Source organism: Cetorhinus maximus, chromosome 18 (genome assembly GCF_964194155.1).
Source record: "Cetorhinus maximus chromosome 18, sCetMax3.hap1.1, whole genome shotgun sequence".
In the NCBI taxonomy this organism is placed as follows: domain Eukaryota; kingdom Metazoa; phylum Chordata; class Chondrichthyes; order Lamniformes; family Cetorhinidae; genus Cetorhinus; species Cetorhinus maximus.
The window spans coordinates 8,164,291-8,186,879 of record NC_135896.1 but is presented as its reverse complement, the minus strand read 5'-3'; the positions used below and the strand labels follow the sequence as shown (position 1 = coordinate 8,186,879).

Here is a 22,589-nt window from a genome sequence, read left to right as displayed (position 1 = left end):
TTGCCTGAGGCCACTTCTCTCCCTTCCCCAAGCAAGTCCTGGCCCTGCAGCCATTGAAAGGACACCCCCACCTTACAGCTGGTCTGGTAGGTAGAGACTTGCCCACAAACTGCAACCGCCCCCCCCAAACAAAAATGAGGTAATGCCTGTGAAACCTGGCTCTGAAGACTGTGTGTGCTGCCCGAAGCAAGATAGGCAAACAAACCTCGAAGTTCCAAGCAAAGGGCAGCTCATCAGGTGCACGTTGTTTATGTACAGTTGTGAAACACATTGGCTGAATCCCAGGTGATCCAGCATGGGAGGGATGATTCTGGCAAGCAGGGCTTATAATGAGATGCCAAAGTATTGAAATTAGGTTCCTGATGTGTGACGGTTGGAAATGCGGCCTGCCATTGACAGGTGGAGCGGACGATCGCAAATTGGTTTCACAACGGCATAAAATTGATTTTTGGTCTTCTTGCTATATTGCCTGCTCACGCCCGACATGATGCTCCCCCCTCCCACCAACAGGACTGCATGATTCCACCCTATGTCTTATCACCTGCAATAGCATGTATTTAATTTATGCTAATCCGGGTCTGGGACGTTAGCACTGGGGAATGAAATACTTTTCATTTCAATCAGCACAGGTCAGGGTGTTCTCCCTACTCTGCCCTAATGTAAAAACACCTACAACTATGCAATGCATATTCTGTTCCAAGTGGAAACTCCAGAACGCTTCCCGAGTCCTGGACAACATGTGCAGGAAGTGTCATGAGCTGGAGGAGCTTGAACTTCAGCTTGAGGCTTTGGAGCCTGAGCAGCAGCTGACATCACTGTGGTGCATTTGAGGCCGAGAGCTACGTGGAAATGGGTGACTGACCGTCAGACAGTCAAACAGAACCAGACAGGACGTGCAGGGGTACCTTGTGTATCTGACTCTTCAACCAATATTCAGTTCTGAATACTGGCAAGGCTCATGGTTCCTCTGTGGAGTACAGGCATAGCCAAGTCAATGGCACCACAAGTGGCTCAGGAGGAAGGTTGGGAAAGCACATAATTTCGGATTCCATAGTTAGAAAAGCAGACAGGTGTGACCTTGTTTCCACTCGACCTTTCTGTCCTTGGCTTGCTGCAGCGTTCCAATAAAGCTCAATGCAAACTAGAAGAACAGCAGCACCTGATTGTCTGAATGGACCCTTTACAGCCTTTTGGTCCCCGCATAGAATTTAACAATTTTAGGTTGCAACCTCTGCTCCCACTTTGTTTTCTTCTTTGCTGGAAATTTTTCTCACTTTGTTCTTTTCCTCTGCTCCCTCTCCCCTACTCAAAACCTATTACATTTCTACCTTTACCCAGTTTCAATGAATGGTTGTAGACCTGAAACGTTAACTCTGTTTCTCTCTCCACAGATGCTGCCAGATCTGATGAGCATTTTCTATTTTTAATTGCAGGTTTCCTGTACCCACGTTACTTTGCTTTTGTATTGGAGTAGTGGTTAATGGTTGCTTTTTGGAACAGAGGAAGACATACAGTGGGCTTCAACAGGAATTGGAACTAGGACCACTGCTTTTCTTGATATATATTAATTACCTAGACTTGAGTATGCAGGCCACAATTTCAGATGATACAGATAGACCACAAGAAAGGTAATGTTAGACTTCAAGAGGACATAAACAGTCTGTTGGAATGGGTGGCACATGATAGATAAAATTTAATGCAGTGTAAAGTAGTAAGTTTTGGTAGATGAATGAGAAGAGGCAATATAAAGGGTTCAATTCTAAAGGAGTTGCAGGATCAGAGGGACCTGGGGTATATGTGCAAAAATCATTGGAAGTTGGCAGAGCAAGTTGAGAATGTGGTTAAAAAGACGTATGGGATTGTGGGCTTTATAAATTTTGGCATAGATTACAAATGCAAGGAAGTTATGATGAACCTTTACAAAACACTGGTTCAGCCTCAACTGGAGTACAGAGTCCAAATCTACACACCATACTTCAGGAAAGATGTAAAGGCTTTAAAGAGAGTGCAGAAAAGATTCATGAGATTGGTTCCAGTGACGAGGAACTTCAGTTAAATGGACCGATTGGAGAAGCTGGGGCTGTAGATTTGATACAGGTGTTCAAAATCATGAGGGGTCTAGGCAAAGTAGATTAGGAGAAACTGTTCCAATTGGCTGAAGGATCTAGAACCAGAAAGTGAATAGCAAAAGAATTAAAGATGAGATGAATAAAAACCTTTATTCGCAACAAGTGGTCAGGGTTTGGAATGCATTGAGAGTGTGGCAGAGGCAGATTTATTTGTGGCTTTCAAAAGAGGATTGGATATTTATCTGAAGAGGAAAAAATTGTAGGACTAAGGGAGAAGGCAGGGGAGTGGGGTGAGCTGAGTTGCTCTTGCAGAGAGCTGGCATGATCATGAGCAGAATCAGTCTCTTTCAGTGTTGTAACTATTCTATGATTCTCAGCAGGTCTGCCAGTGTTTGTGGAGAAAGAAGAGTTAACATGAGGTTGCTGACATTATATCTCCAACTTTTTCCAATTTTGATGAAACAGGTTTTAAGCAAGTACAGAGGCAGAGAAAGGGGAGAACAAAAGCAATAGGGTGGAATATGAGGAAAAGAGATGACGTAAGGAAAACTGAGGTGGTAATGGGACAAGTAAAGAAACGTGTCTGGAGGAGGCGGCTTAATGGGTAACTGCAGAATCATTCCCAGCAGCTGCCTGTTAATGGCATATTAATTATATTGTTAAGATACACAGAGGAAGGGCATTGCTTAATTAAGTACTTAGAACACATATAAAGAGAGACTGGCTGGTGTGCTTCCTCACCCCACAAAATGACATTTTGATTTAGTCAGATAAGTTTCCTTTGGAGTTTTGTTTCTGTTACAGTGCCCTTTTAAGAGGCTATTACTTTAATTTGGTTTGTTAGTTTGCTCATTTGTTTTAAGTTCATACCCAAAAAAAGCAGACACTCTGTTGGAACACTGTGTTGGCAGGCATATGTAATGTTGCATTGTGAATAAAACTATTATCAAGAAAAGTGTTAGCGTCTGTTTTCATACTTCATTTATTAGCTTAGGATCAAAATAACACTGCCGTTCAAAACCACACCAAAAAAACTTTGGGGGCAAAGGTTAGCACCTGAATTTTTTATTAAACTCAATATTGAGACAGGAAGACTTTAATGTGCCTAATCAAAAGATGCGGTGCTGTTCCTCAAGCTTACACAGAGCTTCACTGGAACAGTTCCAATTTGTTCCCTTTGTTTGCTTGTTTTTGGGTGGTAGCTGCTGGCAATAATTATGAATTTTCCCATTAACACCTTTAGTTGACACATCTTTTGCCTTTCCTGTCGCATCACCGCCATCCTTTTCCTTGCACTATCGTCTCTCATCATTTAATGTCATGTCTTCCATCCTATCAGATTTTTCCTTTTGTTCTTTTTCTCCCCTCCCCCTTTCCCTTCTCTGTGCTTTAAAATTGTTACATCTCTAACTTTTCCAGTTCTGATGAAAGGTCATCAACCTCAAGGGTTGACTGTTTCTCTCCCCATAAATGCTGTCAGACCTGCTGAGTATTTTCCAGCATTTTCTGTTTTTTTCTTACTGTACAGTAGTCTTTCCTTTATCCTATAAAGTGTATCCTTTGATCTGTGTGAGCAACATTGACCATTGTTGCCAAATTAGCCCCAAGTCCACTAAGAATTGATTTGAAATTGGTAAAGAGCCTAACAGAAGAGGTTCTTATCCATCACATAGATGCCAGAAATAAAAGGAGAACATTGATGATAACTAGGTGACACACTGGATTCAATATGTATTTCTATGATATTCAGAAACAATAATTTCTATAATACGCACAAATATGACTCAAAGCAGTTTACAGGGCAGTGGCCAAAGGTAAGACACTAAAAGAGAGGGAAACATAAGCATGATTGGTGAAGCGTTGAGGATGCTTTTGAAGGCACTGAGGGATGCTTGAGATGAAGGTACTGACAGATGGTGTTCCAGAGAGTGAGGGTATAGGTAAATCAACTCGTGCAGTTGAGGAAGAAATAAAAACAGATAATGCAGGAAATATTCAGTAGGTCTGGCAGCATCTATGGAGAGGGAAACAGTGTTAACGTTTCAGGTCAAGGATCTTTCTCCAGTTCTGAACTCTTTCTCCCTCCACTGATGCTGCCAGATCCAAGCACCTCCAGCATTTTCTGCTTTTATTTCAGATTTCCAGTTTTTATAGCATTTATAGTAGTATGTAGAGAGATGCATACAAAGGCATGCAATATGAAGCTGAAGTACAGTAATCTAATTTTACTTGTGTAATTTTACATAAACACAAATTTGGTTTTAGGTCAACTGATGGTTTGTCAGATAATACTCAAGGAGATTCCTGGAGTGGGAAAAACCCAAAGCGATGTCTGGAGTTTCATGGGAGGATCTCAAAGCTCAATTGTCTTTTAGAGACACATTATTTAAAAAGGAACATGGGGAGTTCTTCCAGTGAGCTTGCTAACATTTCTCCATCAACAAACATTACTAAAACAAATCATCTGATCTTTTCCCTAATTGATGTTTGTGAAATGCTGTGCACAAGGTGGCTGTCCTGTTTCCTACATCACAACCAGGACTAGAATTTGAAAAGTCCTTCATTTCCTGAGATTGTGTAAGGTGCCATTAAGTGCAAGTTCTTTTCTTCTTTCACTTCACTGGGACAAGGAGAGCAATGGAAATGATTAAATACAAGGGTGATGAGGGTGCAAACCTTCGGATGGATGACGATGAAGGTTCCACAAACAGGGTATTACAATTAGGGCTCAACTGCTCAATTTCTGTTTAATGGAGCAAACAGCTTCATATGAACCAGAACTTTAACTGGTACACAACGAAGTATGGTAGTGTGATCCAGGTAAATAATGAAGCCTTCTATCATTGGAACATGTAAATTGTTTGGGATACCACCCTACTGTCCTAATGAAATATAAAACTGAGATTGTCAGGACTTCAAAACTAATTGCTGTAATTAAAAATACAGAAGCAAAAATAAATTACAACACTTCATTTAATTTTAGTGTATGTTGTAAAACAATAAAACCTCATGTCCCATCAATTCTTCTCATTTGCCTCTGACTTGAATAACAGCAGTGATATGGGAAAACTGAAGCAGCAGTTATTTATCCCCAGATTCAAATCGCTTTTGGCTACAGAACGGTCAACCAAAATTAGTATCGAAAACACTTGCAACATGGTAACAGCTGAACTGAATATGGCTCCACACAGTATTCAGGTGCCGTATACACAATGAATACAGTGGCAAGGCATAAACATGAAAGCCTAGAGGAGTTGGCTAGTTGACACATTAAACAAATTGTGGTGTAGACAAGTGAAGAAACCTAGTTAAATATTATTTCTGCTTATGCACTTGCGACCCAGTTATTTCCCCCACTCATTTTAAATGGGAGACAGAAGTTGCAGGCTTAGTGAGGACAATGTCTGAAAGCTCCAGCCAGTGCAAACTCAAATGCATTCCCTCACTGTAATTTGTGGGAGCAGAAGGCACCAAACATGACAATTTTAATATCCATATGACAAAGGTTGTTGGAGTGCCAAGTTCAAATATGATTTTGTTTTTACAAATGCAAAGTCTCCCCATCTTAAACAGTAATAAAAGTTTGATAAAATTAATGCAGTACTGGCCTAGTTAAAATTCATATATATGATCTGAAACCAATCTCCCTCTTTTTGCAAAAGTTATGATTTCAGAAGGGAATCTAACAAGGGGAGTGGGAGTAGTAATTAAACTTAGTCTTAAAAGGCACAGATAAGGGTTTGGCAGCAGGGGTCGACGTAGTTAGAAATGTTGTAGGTGAAGAATCAGATTGGAGGTGTGGGAGAAGTGAGTTTGGGGACAGCTTGGCTCAACGACTGCATTCTTGAGTTTAAATCCCACTATAGACTTGATCATATAATCTAGGCAATCACTGGTCAGCATTTAATTATCGAGGAACCACTGTGGTTCCAAAACATATTAACTGGTTATTTATCACATTACTGTTTGCTGGTCTGAGTAACCTAGGTACAGGAGCTCAGCCCCTCATGCCCGTTTCACCATTCAAACGGATAATTCCTAATCTGTATTTAACTCCAATTACCTCCATTGATTCCATATCCCTTAAAACCTTTAAGAAAAATCTACCAACCTAAGGTTTGACATTTTCCATTGACCCCCTCAGTCTCAGCAGTTTTTGGGGGAAAGAGTGTTCCAGATTTCCACTACTCTTTTTGAGAAGTGTTTCCTGATAGCACCCCAACAGTCTAGCTCAAATGTTAAAGGTTGTTTGCTTGTTCTAAACTCCTTCACCAGAGGGAAGTGTTTCCATCTAACCCATCCAATACATTCATAATCTTAAACACCTTATTTAAATCACCACTTAATCTTCTATATTTAAAGGATTACAAGCCTTGTCTATGCAACCTGTCCTCCAATATAACCATCCTGAGGAGCAGTTCCCCAATCTGAATGCAATAAACCAGATTCAGTCTAACTAGGGTTTTATACAATTATAGGTTCTTACTGTGCCTAAATAACATGTAAAATGCTTCGGAACATTGAGGTTGTAAAATGTATAAGTAAACAATAGTTCTTTATTTAGAGGTACTACGTAAATAATTATTTATTTGGAGGTACCATGAAAATAATAGCTCTTTATCTGGATTCAAGTAGTACATAAGAACGTAAATAGGAGCAGGAGAAGGCCATTCAGCCTGTCATGCCTGCCCCACCATTCAATAAGATCAAGGTCCATCTTCTACCTCATCTATACTTTCCCACACTATCCCCCATACCCCTTAATTCTCTTGTATCCAAAAATCTGTTGATCTGACTTGAATATACTCAACTGAGTATCCACCACCCTCTTGGGTACAGAATGCCAAAGATTTACAACCCTTTGAATGAAGAAATTTCTCATCTCAGACCTAAATTGCTGACCCCTTATTTTGAGACTGAGACCCTAGTTCTAGACTCCCCAGTCAGGGGAAACATCCTCAGCATCTACCCTGTCAATCCGCCTTAAGAATTTGACTTCTAAACCCTAGGGAACATGGGCCTAGTCTACTCAATCCCTACTCGTAGGATAATCCCCTGGTCCCAGAAATCAGTGTGCTAAAGTTATGGTCTTCTGGGTTCCGCCATGCTCACTGGCAGAGATCGATGGCATTGGGATCAGTGGTACAGAGATATTTTCAAAAACGAAAGAGGATGGCTTGAGTTTTGACCACATTTAGCTGAACTTGCAGCTTTATCGTGTCTTAATGTTGAACTTGGAATCTTGGGGTTGATGAAGAGGAACAGGTACAACTGAGGGCTGTCATCATGTTTGGAAGACTATGTCATGTTTCCAGATGATGTTGGCAAGCAGTATATAATTAAGAGATGTGGAGCAAGAATGGAGCTCTGCTACACATCAAAGAAAAAAGCCTTTAGACATTTCAGACATCACACAATGCCAGTGATGCAGCACATAGGACTGGAACCATGGCAGCACTGGCATACAGATGCATTGCTACAAGGATACACTTTGCCACATTTATTCAGCATAGATTTCTTCTCACTTCAAGGAAAAAGAAATTTGAACCACTTTCCTAAACACAACTAGAAGGGATATAGCTAATATCCTCAGGTTGTTTTTTTGTTCTTGGGTTGTGAGTAACACTGCAAGAGAGGTATTTTTTTTCCCCCATTGTCAATTATCCTGAGGTCACTAAGAGTCAATCATATAGTGTGGGACTAGAAACAGAAACTGGCACATAATTTCCTGAATGACATCAGAACATCAATCAGGGTTTGAACTCTCATCCTCTGGTTTGCCAATGTGTGCACAAAAGTGAAATGAATGACAAGTTAAGCTGACCTGGTTGTAAGATGTAAATCAGTCAGTAGATGAATAGTCAAAATTGGTAGAAGGTAATGATAAATTTAATTTTTAAATTGGAAAAGGGTAAATGTAACAAGACACTAGAAAAATAGAATGACCTGTAAAGTGCTCAAGTGAAAGATAGGTCATGGATAGAAGTAATAATGAGGCAATAGGAGACATGATGAGTAAACCAAAGAAATAAAAGGCACAGACACAAGACATAGGAATGAAAACACTAAAATCTGGCAAAGTAGAGCTAGGTTCCAGCAGCTCAGCATATAACTAGAATTGATACCCAAATGATTTTACAGGTGGGATATCGGAGTAAAATCACAAAGGAAATATTTTGACACTGTGATGGCCACAAGTTTTACGAAAGCATAGTTCGACAAGTTAAAGTTCCTCTCACATCTACATTCACCTGTGATAGCCATGTGAATTTTACCATTAAATTTGTAAACAAAACCTTAAATCTTTGACTTAATTCAAACATAAAATGGTTTCAAATTAAGTGAAACTACTGCAGACGTGTACTCTATGCACCAGTCTACCGCAGTTTGTAATTAGAGCATAGATAAGACATTAAATTACTACTTCTCTCTCAACAGAAGGACTGGACATTATAAAATATAAACAGAAAATGCTGAAAACACAACAGTCTCAGGTTTGAGAGTCCAAGCCAAAAACAGTAATTTTCAGACATTGAGTTTTGAAGAAACCTTTTGCCAGCATTTTCCATTTTAATGAGATTTTCAACATTTGCATTTCTTTCTCTTCCACCATCTCTAGTTATAATACTTACATGGCATCTTTGAGAATGCACAGATCTTTGTTTGCACTGACATCACCCACATTGAGTTGAAAAATAACAGATATTGAAGATAATTCATTAAAGACTACCTCGAAAATTTATTTCCAGTAGTATGATTCAAGTGGAAATTAATTAGGGTTTGTTTGTGATTTTTTTGATTGTGGAGGGAACTTGGATGCATCATCATAAAGCATAAGGCACAAATTGAAATGGAACTTTAATTTCTCTGTTCTAAACTTACGGTATTGATTACTTAAAAATTAAATCAAGTTGTAGCAACAGTAAATGGCCTCGACGATCCAATAATAATGCATCGGTAGTTGGCACTCTAAGGTGGTATTGCAAGAACGCACAGTGGGACTGCTAATGATACATGACAGGTTTTAATTGGGTAACACTGTCCCTATTATTTCACCAAGGAATCTTTTAAACAACTTCCACAGTTTATCTTTACTGCTTCACCCAGTTATTTCTGCCCTTTCCAAAACACAGGAACACACTTTTCTGGGTAGAGAGAGAGACAGACAGTATTTAGGCATTTAAGCGGAGTTCTATTCAAGCTTCGTTTAAGTCAGCGAATCCATGCTCCCATTGCCAAAGCCATGCGTATGTCAAGCTCAAGCCTGCTCCATAACAGCCACAGAAGAGGATGTTTTTGCATAGAACGAGATCCATCTCACTAACTCAACGACCTTCACCAAGGCAATCAATCACTCACCAGCTGACTCTTACAACTTTCCAGGGATGCTAATACTCAACCAGTTATTTCCTTCTGTATTCCACCAGTGAAATAGAATTCTCTGGAAGCGCTCCATCTCACGAGGCAATGGTTTAGGCTTGGTGGTTAATTCTAAGCACATCATCTGTTGTGGATCAAGAGTCCCACAGGCATGGCAATCTCTGGTGCACATGTTGCAGATACACAAGGCCATAAGAAACAGGAGCAGAAGTAGACTATACAGCCCATCGAGCCTGCTCTGCTGTTCAATACAATCATAGCTGATCTAGGACCTGCCCTTGCACTCCCATATCCCTCGATTCCGTAAGCGACCAGGAATCTGTCTATCCCAGCCTTAAATATAGGTCAACAATGGAGCATCCACACCATCTGTGGTAGAGAATTCCAAAGATTCAGAGTGGGCTGAGGTGGTTCAGAATTCCCTGGCCTCTGTTTTCTCTTGGCCCTCTTCTCGGCCAGCTGAGCTTTGCGTTTCTCTTTGCCTCTTCCAATACCCCACTGAACAGTCAGCCTCTAAGAGATCCCAGCTATCAGTGGCTCTGTCCCAGTTGTCTGTGTCAATGTCCAACACTTTCATATCTTGCTTACAGGTGCCCTTGTAGCAGAGGTATGGACATCCAGCAGGTTGCGACCCAATGGCCAGTTCATCGACAGACTGTCTTTGGTTAGACCACAGCCATTCACCCAATGAACGTGGCCGAGCCAGCGCAGACATCATTGGTTTAGTAATGAGTGCGGTTTAGTAATGAGTGCATGCTTGTAGGACTGATTTAAGTTTGGGAGTCACAGATTAGCAAAAAGGTAAAGAACACAAGTGATTTGCAAGTAGCTTATTAAGAAGCGACAGTTTAAAAACAATGCATAAACCAAACAGATAGGAAAAACATATGACCTGTGACAGGTGAACAGTTTACCAAGCCTGGAGGAGAAATGAAGGAGTGGCACAGAGGTAGTGTTGATTGCTGTAGCTGGTAGCGACAGCCTTTTGCTGTCCAGCCAAGTGTTGAGAAGCTCTTCCCTGCCCCCTCCCACCCCCAACAACCCCCCCCCCCCCCCCCCCCCAGTCTTCCTCGCTCTTCCAAGGTCTTCATCCACTGGAAGAAGGCTGCTGGCTTCCCTTCAGAGCACCCATTTATATGCTTTATTTCTAGGGATTGGTAGTTTATCCTAGGGCAATCACTTGTTCGATCCCATCTGGCCAATGACCAGAGGGCAGGTACCCAAGGATTCACCTGTTCCATCCAGCAGTTTGCTTCAAGGTCATTTTTCAGTTCATCTCACGCTGGATGCCATTTGCTTATGCCTGCCAGACACGTGCCCTGATAAGAGGGTACCAGACCACAGCTTGTCAGCTCAGGAACGTCAACATGGAGGCCTGTAACAGGAGACCTTGACACAAGACTCCCAAGAGCACAATCCTCCTTGGCTATTACCTCTGTGCCTGGCTGCTAAGAACTTCGGTCCCCAAAGAAAAAGAGAAAAAAAACAACCTCAGTCAGGCGATCACAATACTATCCCTGCTAATTCTTAAAGGTGCCATTCTTACAGCCCTCTCTTTGAGAAGGAAGTATCCTTACTGACTTCTCATAGCTGATTTCTAGCTAACCCAGTTATTTCTAAACTACAAGCTTGTTTCCCTAATTTCTTGATTACATATCATAGATAAAATACAAAAGCTACTTGAATTACGTAGTCACAGCTTGGAGGAGATCACACCGAGCAGCTTTGGTGGGCAGCCAAATTTTCCAGCAGCTTAAATGAACCTCTGCTCAAATGATCGAAGACTTTGATGAGGTTAATGATCTCCTTAGTTCACAGCCATTCCCTTGCAGCTGTCAGGCTGAGAAGATCATGTTGATTGTGGATTTTCTGGTTCTGAAAGCACATTGGGGTTTGGGACAGATGTGTTCATCCAGGTTCTGCAAACTGACAAGAGCGACTACTTTTCCAACGATGCTCAGCAGAGAGATGTTTCAATATTGTTGCAATCGCTGCTATTGCCCTTATTCTTATACAAGGTAATAATCTTTCCATCATGTGTATCCTGAGGCACTGCCTAATCCTTCCAGAAGAGAAGCAGCTGCTGGAGTGCCAGTATTCCATAACAAAAACAGAATTACCTGGAAAAACTCAGCAGGTCTGGCAGCATCGGCGGAGAAGAAAAGAGTTGACGTTTCGAGTCCTCATGACCCTTAAGTTCTGCGGAAGGGTCATGAGGACTCGAAACGTCAACTCTTTTCTTCTCCGCCGATGCTGCCAGACCTGCTGAGTTTTTCCAGGTAATTCTGTTTTTGTTTTGGATTTCCAGCATCCGCAGTAGTTTTTTGTTTTTATGCCAGTATTCCATGCTTGATGAGTTCAGGCAGTGTATGGCATCACTATTTGCCTTCCCTACTCCACAAGTGAAATACACAATGCAATATTAGCCAATCTTTCCACTTTAAGCCCATTTACCCATCTTCCGCCAACACCAAGACAGAAAAGGAGGCTCTGGGCATTCCACCGCTACCCCACTTCCTCTCCAAATGCACCAATTACCCCATAGTAATCATCTGTCCTCCCAGGGACCCTAATGTCCCTTCCCACCTCCAGGGCTGAAATGCAGCCCTGATCTTTTCACTTACAGTTACCACCCTGTGACTAAGCATTTAAACAGCAACACTGCCCCATTGACTACTCCCATCTTCAATAAAAATCCTGCTTTACTATATATTTTTTAATTCATTTTACAGGATGTGGACATCGCTGGTTAGGACAGCATTTATTTCCCATCCCTAATATATGGAAGGCCTGGGAGCCCTTTACATCCCACCAAAAGTGAAATCCCACTCTGTGTTGCTCAAGGCATGTCTTTGCTTACCCCTCACAAATTAAAATTCAACAAAGCCATACTGAAGACACCATCCCACCATGAACCACCACCATCAGCCTGCAAGAAAATTCAAAGAACAATTCACCACGCAGTCCAATAGTGAAGGAAATCGGAGCCTGGACAAGGAAAGAGATGATCCTTTTCCCCTGTCTGGCAGAGGAGGAAAGGTCTTCCCCACTCCCCTCCCAGGCTGAAGTAAAGGCCTGTGCCTGATGGAACGAAAGAGAACATCCCCAGGAGAAGAGCTCAATTTATTTCCCCATCCCTCTTCTCATCCCCATTTCATTCCACTGCCCATCTCCCTCCTCTCCTGTCCCCCATCATGCCTTATCTGCTCCTCATCACCCACTCTCTCCTTCCTCCTAATCATTGCCTCATTCCAATCATCCACCTGTCCGCTAACCCTTATTTGAATATTACACTTGATTTTGACTTCTTACGTAATCAACAAGTTTTTTTTTAAAGAAAAAAAATGAAAATTTTCATTTTGTGTAAATTTTAAACGGTGGACACATTTATTTGCATCGAGACACAAAGAGAAAACAGATATTCGAGTAAAACTCTCCAGTCTTGTCACAGGAATTTGACAATCAACTTGCAACATTTCTAATTACAAGAATGGCTAACAGCCGAAGTAATAATCTATTCCCAAAATTTTACATCAACTTCAGGAATACAAATAGTGCTCCAGGAATATTTGGGCAATTTTAACACCAGTTTCCATTTACTGATTGGACCACTTCAGATGACGCAATCATTTTGATGTATTACTTTTGCTTACTCTGCAGCCCAAGACAAAACGCCATTCTGTAACTACTTACAGTGAACAATGAATATGAGTTAAAACTTCTACAAATCAGATTTTCTCAATGGCATAATATGCAAATTTCCTTTCACATATCAGCACATTTTTAATGGAAAGATTAGATATTGCTGAAAATATATTTATACAAAAGACCAGATGAAACATTAAACCCGAGACCTCACCTGCCTTCTCAGGTGGACGTAAAAGATCCCATGGCACTATTTTGAAGAAGAGCAGGGGCGTTTTCCCTGGTGTCCTGGCCAACATATATCCCTCAATTAACATCACAAAAATGGATAATCTGGTCATTATCAATTACTATTTGTGGGAGCTTACTGTGTAAATTGGCTGCTGCATATCCCTACATTACAACACTAACAACCTAAGTCCCTAAGTGGTCCAGGGTTAAATCTACCTCAAGTGTGACAATGACAACTGGGTCAATGATTGATTAGACTGACAGATTCATGCAGAACGATAGCATATGTTACTGGACTAGGAAACCAGAGTCCTGGACTAATGATCCCGAAAAAATATTCTACCATGGCCTGTTGTGGGTCACATCCTTCCTGTAATGCGATCAGAACTGTACACAGTACTGCAGTCGAACTATTAGTTTATACAGTTTTAGCATAACTGCCCTGCTCTTACACTGTAGACCTCAGCCAACAAAGGAAAATATTCCATATGCTCTCTTGACCACCATCTCAGCCCTGCTACCTTCAGGGATGTGTTCACATACAGTCAAAGGTCCCTCTGTTCCTCTAGACTTCTCAGAGCCCTATCCTTGTTTATTCCCTTGCCTTGTGTTCCTTCCCCAAATGCATTATCTCACACTTCTCCGGCTTTAATTCCACCTGCCATTTTTTGCCCACCTGACTAGTCCATTGATATCTTCTTGTAGTCTAAAGTTTTCATTCTCACTATTAACCATACGGCTAATGTTCATATCATCCACAAACTTAATTTAAGTCCAAATCATTGATATATACCAGAAACAGCAAGGAACCCAGTATTGAGCCCCTCTGGAACCCCACTGGAAACAGCCTTCCAGATACAAAAACACCCATCAACTACATTATAGTCTAGAAAGTCAGTTGGCGAGGGATATTACTGGAGCCACTCTTTATACACTTTAATTTGTTCAGATAGTTACAGATTACAAGCAAGCACTTCCTAACCAGTTTAAGCCAGCGTCTATTTTTATGGGCACAAGTGAATTCCCATTTAATGTCACAATTAGTATGCAATTAACAGATCACAACCCTTTGCTTCCTGCCACTGAGCTGATTTTAGACCCAACTTGCCATCTTCCCTTAGATCCCACAAGCTTTTAGTTTTCTGACTGGTCTGCCCGGTAGGACATTGCTAAAATCCATATTGACTACATTCAATGCGCTATCCTCATTGACCTCCTTATTACCTCCTCAAAAAAAATTAAGTTAGTCAGACATAGCCTTAACAAATCCACGCTGACTGTCCTTGATTAATCCATCTCTCCCTAAAATGACTATTTATGTTCTCAGAAATTTTTCTAATAATTTTCGTACCACAGATTATGCTGACTGGCCTGCAATTACTCGGTCTGTCCCTTCCTCCCTTTTTCAACAATGGTACAATGTGGCAGTCCTCCAACACCATGCCTGTAGCGCTCACTAATGCCCTCTAGGGAAGGAAATCAGCCGTGCTTACCTGGTTCGGCCAATGTGTGACCCTAGGCCCACAGCAATGTGGTTGACTCTTAACTGCCCTCTGAAATGGTGTGGCAAGCCACTCAGTTCAAGGGTAAATAGGGATGGGCAACAAATGCTGGCCTTGCCAGTGATGCTTACATCTCATGAAAAAATAAATAAATAAAAGGATTGAAAAATGCTGGTTGGAGGCTCTGTTATTTCTCCCATTAGCAGCGTGGGATAATTTCATACAGGCCTGGTCATTTACCCACTTTTAAGGATGCTAAACACCTTAATGTTTCCTTCTTCGCCATGCTTTTTCCATCGAATATTTCAGACATCCCCCTCCTTAACTATCATGCCTTCTTCATCATTCTCTATTGTGAAAACAGACACAAAGCATTAATCCTGAGAACCATGCCGATGTCTTCTGCCTCTACACACACGTTTTTTTTTTGGTCTTTAACTGGCCCTACTCTTCTTAGTTATCATCTTGCTCTTCATGTATTTATAAAATATAAATTTGGGTTTTCCTTGATTATTTGGCAGTAATTTTTCATGCCCTCCCTTTGCTTTCCTAATTTCCTTTATGATTTAATTCCTGCACTTCCTAAACTCCTAAAGGCTTTCTGTAATATTGAACTTTTAGCATCTGGCCCAAGGTTATTTTGCCCTTTCCTACCCTGCAAGCTTTTGACATCCAGGCAGGTCTAGATTTGAGAGTCCAGCCCTTTTACTTTATGGGAACATTTTTAATCTGAACCCTTTCAGCTCCTCCTTGAATGCCTCACTTCTAGTAGCTGGCTCCAGTCCACGTTTACCAAATCACATCCCAGCTTAGTAAAATCAGCTTTTCCCCCATATGAATCGAGCTGTTGAACTCACAGCTGGGAGGTGCAACTGGCAGCTAGGAGGACCACAAGTCACGTGAGAATGACGACTCAGGTTAAAAACAAGGTTAAACAAGTATGTCACAGAAAAGCACTAGCTAGTCAAGCAACAGCACAGGGCTGTGTAACAAGTAAGTTTGAAAGCAATGTTCCAGGAAGCACTGCTTATACATATTCTCCCACCGAAATCCTTGAGGATAAAGGTGGTTTTACTGTGGAGCTTTATCTTATAGTATTCCTTTCTACATTGAAGGCAGTTAACACAGAACACGAGATGGCTTCTGTTGCTAACGCCAGAGCAATTAAAAAAGAGCATAAAGAAATTGTTAGACCACAGAAAACATGGAGGAAACAGGTTAAATCTATTAAACAGATCAATGATATCCTGCCTCTTCCTCCACAACCACCTCCCTCTTCACTCCAGTGCTAAATAAAGGAACAGGTTTACAATCACTGTTTTCCTCTTCAAGGAGCAAGAACTCAGCCAGAGGAAAACCTATTTCAAACAGGATGGCAGAATACAATTATCCAGCACGACATGCAGAAATAAATATTTTTATCATAGTATCGTTACAGTGCAGGAGGCCATTCGGCCCATCAAGCCTGCACTGGCTCTCTGAAAGACCGTTCTGCATGTCCCACTCCCCTGCCTTACCCTCATAACCTTGCACATTCTTTAATATATAAAAAGTGAAAAATGTATTCTCAATAGGAGAATTGGCACTATTGCACTTGCAATCCTCTAATTTGACAAATATTCCTAAGCAGTGCAATAGCACATGGTGGAAACATATTCGTTGTGCATTACCCTCATTGAGTGCAATCCTCGATTGACATGATAGGAGACTCAAAGTGACTGGTTTGATGTGCAAGATGCAATGTGGAAATATCTAATCTAGTTGATTTTTCTGATGGAATCACTAAGAAAGTAGTTGAGTATCTATGAATATCATTGACAAGGGCTCCCTGAAGACATTTCATAAAGCTCCATGTGATTCTTAGCAAAAATTATAAGTCTATCTCTATTTTTTTCCTCTGATAGGGTTGACTATTGCTTAGGGAGGTAGAGGACAGGGTAGGAATAAAGGGTTCTTTGAGTGGTAAGCATTGTTTCCCAGGGATATTTTGGCTATGGGTACCCACATGGGCCCCAGTTATGCCTGTCTCTTTATGGGGTATGTGGAACATTCCTTGTTCCAGTCCTACTCAGGCCCCATCCCACAACGCTTTCTCCGGTACATTGATGATTGCTTCGGTGCCGCTTCTTGCTCTCATTTGGATCTGGAAAAATTTATTAATTTTGTTTCCAATTTCCACCCCTCCATCATTTTCACGTGGTCCATCACTGACACTTCCCTTCCTTTCCTTGACCACTCAGTCTCAATTTCTGGTGACAGACTGTCCACCAATATTCATTACAAGCCTACTGACTCCCACAGCTACCTCGACTACAGCTCCTCACACCCCGCTTCCTGTAAGGACTCCATCCCATTCTCTCAGTTCCTTCGCCTCCGTCGCATCTGTTCTGATGATGCCACTTTCCAAAACAGTTCCTCTGACATGTCTTCCTTCTTCCTTAACCAAGGTTTTCCACCCACGGTGGTTGACAGGGCCCTCAACCGTGTCTGGCCCATCCCCCACGCATCCGCCCTCAAACCTTCCTCTCCCTCCCAGAACCCCCTTGTCTTCACTTATCACCCCACCAGCCTCCGCGTTCAAAGGATCATCCTCCACCATTTCCGCCAACTCCAGCATGATGCCACCACCAAACACATCGTCCCTTCACCACCCCGGCTGCATTTCGCAGGAATTGTTCCCTCCGGGACACTTTGGTCCACTCCTCCATCACTCCCTACACCTCAACCCCCTCCCACGTAACCTTCCTGCGTTGCCCCTTTACTTCCCTCCTCCTCACCGTCCAAGGGCCCAAACACTCCTTTCAAGTGAAGCAGCATTTCACTTGCACTCCCCTCAATTTACTCTACTGCATTAGTTGCTCCCAATGTGGTTTCCTCTACATTGGAGAGACCAAATGCAGACTGGGTGACTGCATTGCGGAACACCTTCGGTCTATCCACAAGCATGACCCAGACCTCCCTGTCGCTTGCCATTTCAACACACCACCCTGCTCTCATGCCCACACGTCCGTCCTTGGCCTGCTGCAATGTTCCAGTGAAGCTCAACGCAAACTGGAGGAACACCACCTCATCTTCCGACTAGACACTTTACAGCCTTCTGGGTTGAATATTGAGTTCAACAACTTTAGATCATGAACCCTCTCCTCCTTTCTCACCCCCTTTCTGATCCCCCCTTTTCAAATAATTTATCTTTATTTTTCCTTTCCCACCTATTTCCATTATTTTTAAATGTATTTCCATCCATTGTTTTATCTCTACTTTTTAACTCTTCCTTTTAGCCTATTTCGATTCCCCCCCACCCCACCCCACCCCACCCCCACTAGGGCTATCTGTCCCTTGCTCGTCCTGCTTTCCACCCTTAATGTCCCCATTAGCACATTTCTTAGCTAATATCACCACCGTCAACACCTCTTTTCCCTTTTGTCTAGGACATCTTTTGGCAATCTCCACCTATCACTAGTCCTCTATCCAGCTCTACCTGTCCCACCCACCCCCCCTTAAACCAGCTTATATTTCACCTCTTCTCTATTTTTTTTTAGTTCTGAAGAAAGGAAGAGAGGCAGAGAGGTGTAGGGAGGAAATTCCAGAGCTTGGGCCTAGGCAACTAAAGGTACGGCCACCAATGGAGGAGTTACTATAATTGGGAATGGACAAGATGCCAGAATTAGAGGAGCATAGATATCTCAGAAGGTTATGAGACTGGAGGAGATTACAGAGCTAGGGATGGGCAAAGCCATGGTGGGATTTGAAAACAAAGATGACAATTATAAAGTCAACACGTTGCTTGACTGGGAGCCAATGTAGGTCAGCGAGCACAGGGGTGAGCAGGACTTGCTGCAAGTTAGGACACGGGCAGCTGAGTTTTGGATGGCATGAGTTTACCTAGATTAGAATGTAAGACACCAGCCAGGAATGCATTGTAATAGTCGAGTCTAGAGGTAACAAAGTGCAAAAATGCCAACAAAATGTTGGCCATTATCTAATGGAATTCAAAAGTGAGGAAGTGATGCTTCTGTTGCACAGAACTTAGTCAGATCCTGTCGTCTGGAGTGGCATACTCAATTTTAGGCAGAATCTCAAAGATTTTGCTTTGGAAGGAACACTACTTCAGGATTTAGCAGGTTAAATTACAAGGACAAGCTGCACAACCTCGACTTACATCCCCTCAAGCATAGATGGTTTGAGCTAATCAAGGTATTTAAAATAAATAGGAATTTAGTAGGTGGATACAGAGAAGCCATTTCATTTGATGGGGAAGTCCATAACATAAGAGTATAATCTTAAAATGAGAGCTAGGCCAGTCAATCGTGAAATCAGGAAGCACACCTCACAACATTCGAGGATTTAGATGAGCAACTGAAAACCCATAGCATACAGGGCTACAGGACAAGTGTTGGAAAATGGGATTAGGATAGGTGCTTGATAGCCGGCACGGACACGATGGTCCTGTTTATGTGCTGTATAACTCTATGACTATTTGCCACACAAACGGTACTGGAAATCTTGAGCTGCCTCCCCCCCCCACCCAGAAGGTTGCAAATTCTGAACCAATTTAAATTTTTAAAATGAGATCAATAGATTTTTGTTAGGCAAGGGTGTCAAGGGACATGGAGCAAAGGCAGGCAAGCGAAGATGAAATACAAACCCCTCATGATCTAATTAAATGGCAGAACAGGCCAAGGGACTAAATGATCTACTTGTGTTCCTGCTCCTTTCAGTTCTGACAAAGAGAATTATAATTGGAAATTATCTTATTCCTCTCTTCATAAATGTTGCCCTGGTATTTTTAGATTTTTTTTTTAAATTACAAAATAAAAGTTTAATTCTTCTGAAAATGCCAAGAATTTAAAGCAGCATAAGGAAGACATTAAAAGTTTAACCACTGAACCCAAGCCAGTGTTAATGAAAATGACAATAAACGTGACAATTATTTTTGTCAATGCTACATCGACATTTACATTAAGATACTGGCTCTCACCAGCAAGACAGAGCACTGGATATTCACTAATAGTGGAATTTCATAACTTACCATGTAAATCATATAAAACAGGGAACAACCATTTGGCCCATTATGCTTGTACCAGTTCTTTGAAAAAACACTATCAAATTAGTCCCACCATCCTCCCCTTACCCACATAAGCTCTGAAAATTTACCCCTCACTCCCACCAGTTCAAGTATACAACTACTTTATTAGCGAAAGGATCACTGCTTCAAAACAATCACCAATAGTCCAATGGAATTAGAAAAACAAGTGCTGGAAAACACACAGCATTTTCAGCTTTTGCTTCAGATTTCCAACATCAGTAGTACTTTGTTTTATTATAAAGAAATAAAGATTCATTTATATATTTAGCGTGTCTTGGTTGATTTACGTCTGTGAAAAAAAAAGACACTAGTCTGGAAAAAGGGCTGTTTGCAGCTTTGAATGCATTTTCACACACTGAACACTAGAGTGTAGCCAACCCTGCGGGAGTGCACAGCTCAAGTAAAGCTCACACCCTTTAAAGGGGGGGGGGGGAAAGAGAGAGAAAGAGAGAGAAATGTGAGAACGCCAGGGGGTGGGAAAGGGGAAAGAAATAAGATTTGGCAAAAAAAAAATCAGAGTGAAAGTAATAAAGGCAGGAGTCGTAAGGGCCCAAACAGGCAAGAGGGAAGATATTTAAGTAGGCTGTTTATCCTTGGGCCTTGTAGCTGTTGTCGAGCCTCCCTCTCCCCCTGCTTGCCTGCATGGCCCTCGCCAGGCTAGCCTCTTATATAAAGCCTCTCATTGTGACGTAGGGCTGGCAAGCACATCCCCACCAGACAACCGAGATTATAATAGAGGATGCTGGCTAGGAGAGGGAGAGAGAGGAAAGAGAAGAGGGAAGGAAGGAAGGAAGGAAGAAGGCCACTCACTAACTACCCCACCCCCAGCACAAAACATTTTTAAGCTTATGGAACACAAACTAGGCACTGCAGAGGCCAAATTGCAGACTGGTCGTGAAAGGAGAGAGAGGACAGAGCAAAATCATCAAAGGCTTGGGGCCCTGAGAAAGGGGAGAGAGAAAAGACTCTCCCACTCCTCTCCTTCAACCAGACCAGCAACACGAAATAAAAACCAGCCAGAAAACAAAATGGTTCAGCAGCACAGTGCAGCAGCCTCCATCTCTCAGTGTTCCTCTAGGGGATCAGCAGGAGTGTGTTGGTGTTTGGATTTATTCTATTTTCTAGTTGGAGTTTTTTTTTTAAAAATCTTCATACATTTATCTTCAAGGATAAAATTTTAAACAACTTGAAATCTGAGGGGAGTTGGAACATGATGAAATCTCAAAAGAAACTTCAGGATTGTCTTGGCTTCAAACTTGATTCCCTCCACACACACATATATATATCTCCTGAACTTAAATTTTCAGATTAAAGCACCTCATGAATTTCACTTTTTTTTATTCAGATACCTTCACAAACACAGCATTTATTTTGCTTAAATCATCTTTTTTTAATCTTCAACCAAACACCTGAATTATTTCCCCCACTTTCTCCTCCCCCCCCACCACCACCTTTCTTTCCCAAGCCACTTTAGAAAGCACCACAAGTTAAATGTATTTTCTACTCTTAGGCAAACATTGAAGAGGAGATTGGGGAGGAGGGGGGGTGGAAATGTGTTTTTTTTCACCAGCCATTAAAGAAAAAGTAAAACTCCAGCCACAGCTCTTGCAAAATAAGAAATCCCCTGCAGTTTTCATTATTTTTTGTTGTTGTTGCTTGCTTTGCTCCAGTTAAAAAATAAACTGCTTGGGGAAGGGACTCAGATCTTGTCTTTTTTTTCAAAAAACAAAAAAAAAAGACAAGAATTATTTTTTTTCTCCTTCAAATTCCAACCACGTCCTTCTGAAGTTTTTTTTTGTTTTGCTGATTTTTCTTTTCCTTTCCCCTGACTGGAAAAACAAAACGACTTTTCACATTTATAAATTTTTTTTTTTAAAAAAATGTTCCTTTTTTTAAAAAAAAATGCTCCATTTTGGAGGAAGGGGGATGAGGAGGGGGGAGGGAGGGAGAAGAAATACCATCAGGTTTTATTTCTTTTTTTGTTGTTTTTTTAAAAAATATATATTTTAAAAATATAAAATGGTTCCCATCTTAAAGTCTCTTTTATTTCGGAGGATAGAAAAAAAACAACCACACTCAACACACAAAAAAAAATCTTACCACCGGGTTTGAGTTGGCCGAACTCGCCATGTGGATACGGAGGAGAATTTAAATGAAATATCCAGATGAGGTGGGGTTTTTTTTTGTCAAGAAAAAGGTTTTTTTTTTCCTTATAATTTAAACAAAAATAAAGATGCTATACATATATTTTTGGCGGTGCTGCCTGGAGCGGGCTTGGGAAAGCCGTCCGTCCTCTTCCAGCGAGCGCTTATATACTGCCGAATGGAGCTTCAATTGCCGCTATAGGGAGGGTCGCGCAAATGAGGCGTTGCGTCAGCGCTCTCTCCCCTCCCCCCTCCACCACCACCAGCAGCAGCAGCAGACCGGTGTCGCGAGAATAAGGCGGGAGGAGGAGGAGAGGAGGAGGGGGGGAAGAGACATCCGGGCCTCTCCGCCCGCTCTCCAGAGGCATGCAGGGAGTTGTAGTCTTTCCACAGTCTTCGCCTGGCGTCCGCCCCCGGGGTGCAATGAAAGCTAAGAAGAGGAGTCGTATCCGGACTGTTGTTTTTCCTCCCCCTCGCTGCAGAATTGCTGCCAAGCCCTGCTGAGTTGTCCCAGCGCTTTTTTTTTGCCTTT

General features: G+C 41.8%; 1 protein-coding gene across 2 annotated transcripts in view; it reads right to left on the bottom strand.

The window, feature by feature from the left end:
• gtf2a1 (general transcription factor IIA, 1) overlaps positions 1 to 22,327 on the bottom strand; it is a 55,319-nt gene extending 32,992 nt beyond the window's left edge. The window contains exon 1 of one of the 2 annotated variants that reach the window (XM_078562061.1): positions 22,014 to 22,327. In XM_078562061.1, the coding sequence (XP_078418187.1) occupies positions 22,014 to 22,043 (30 nt within the window). In that variant the 5' untranslated portion in view covers positions 22,044 to 22,327. The remainder of the gene's footprint in view (positions 1 to 22,013) is intronic. The other variant, XM_078562062.1, reaches the window with a different exon arrangement.
• Positions 22,328 to 22,589: the final 262 nt, after the last annotated feature.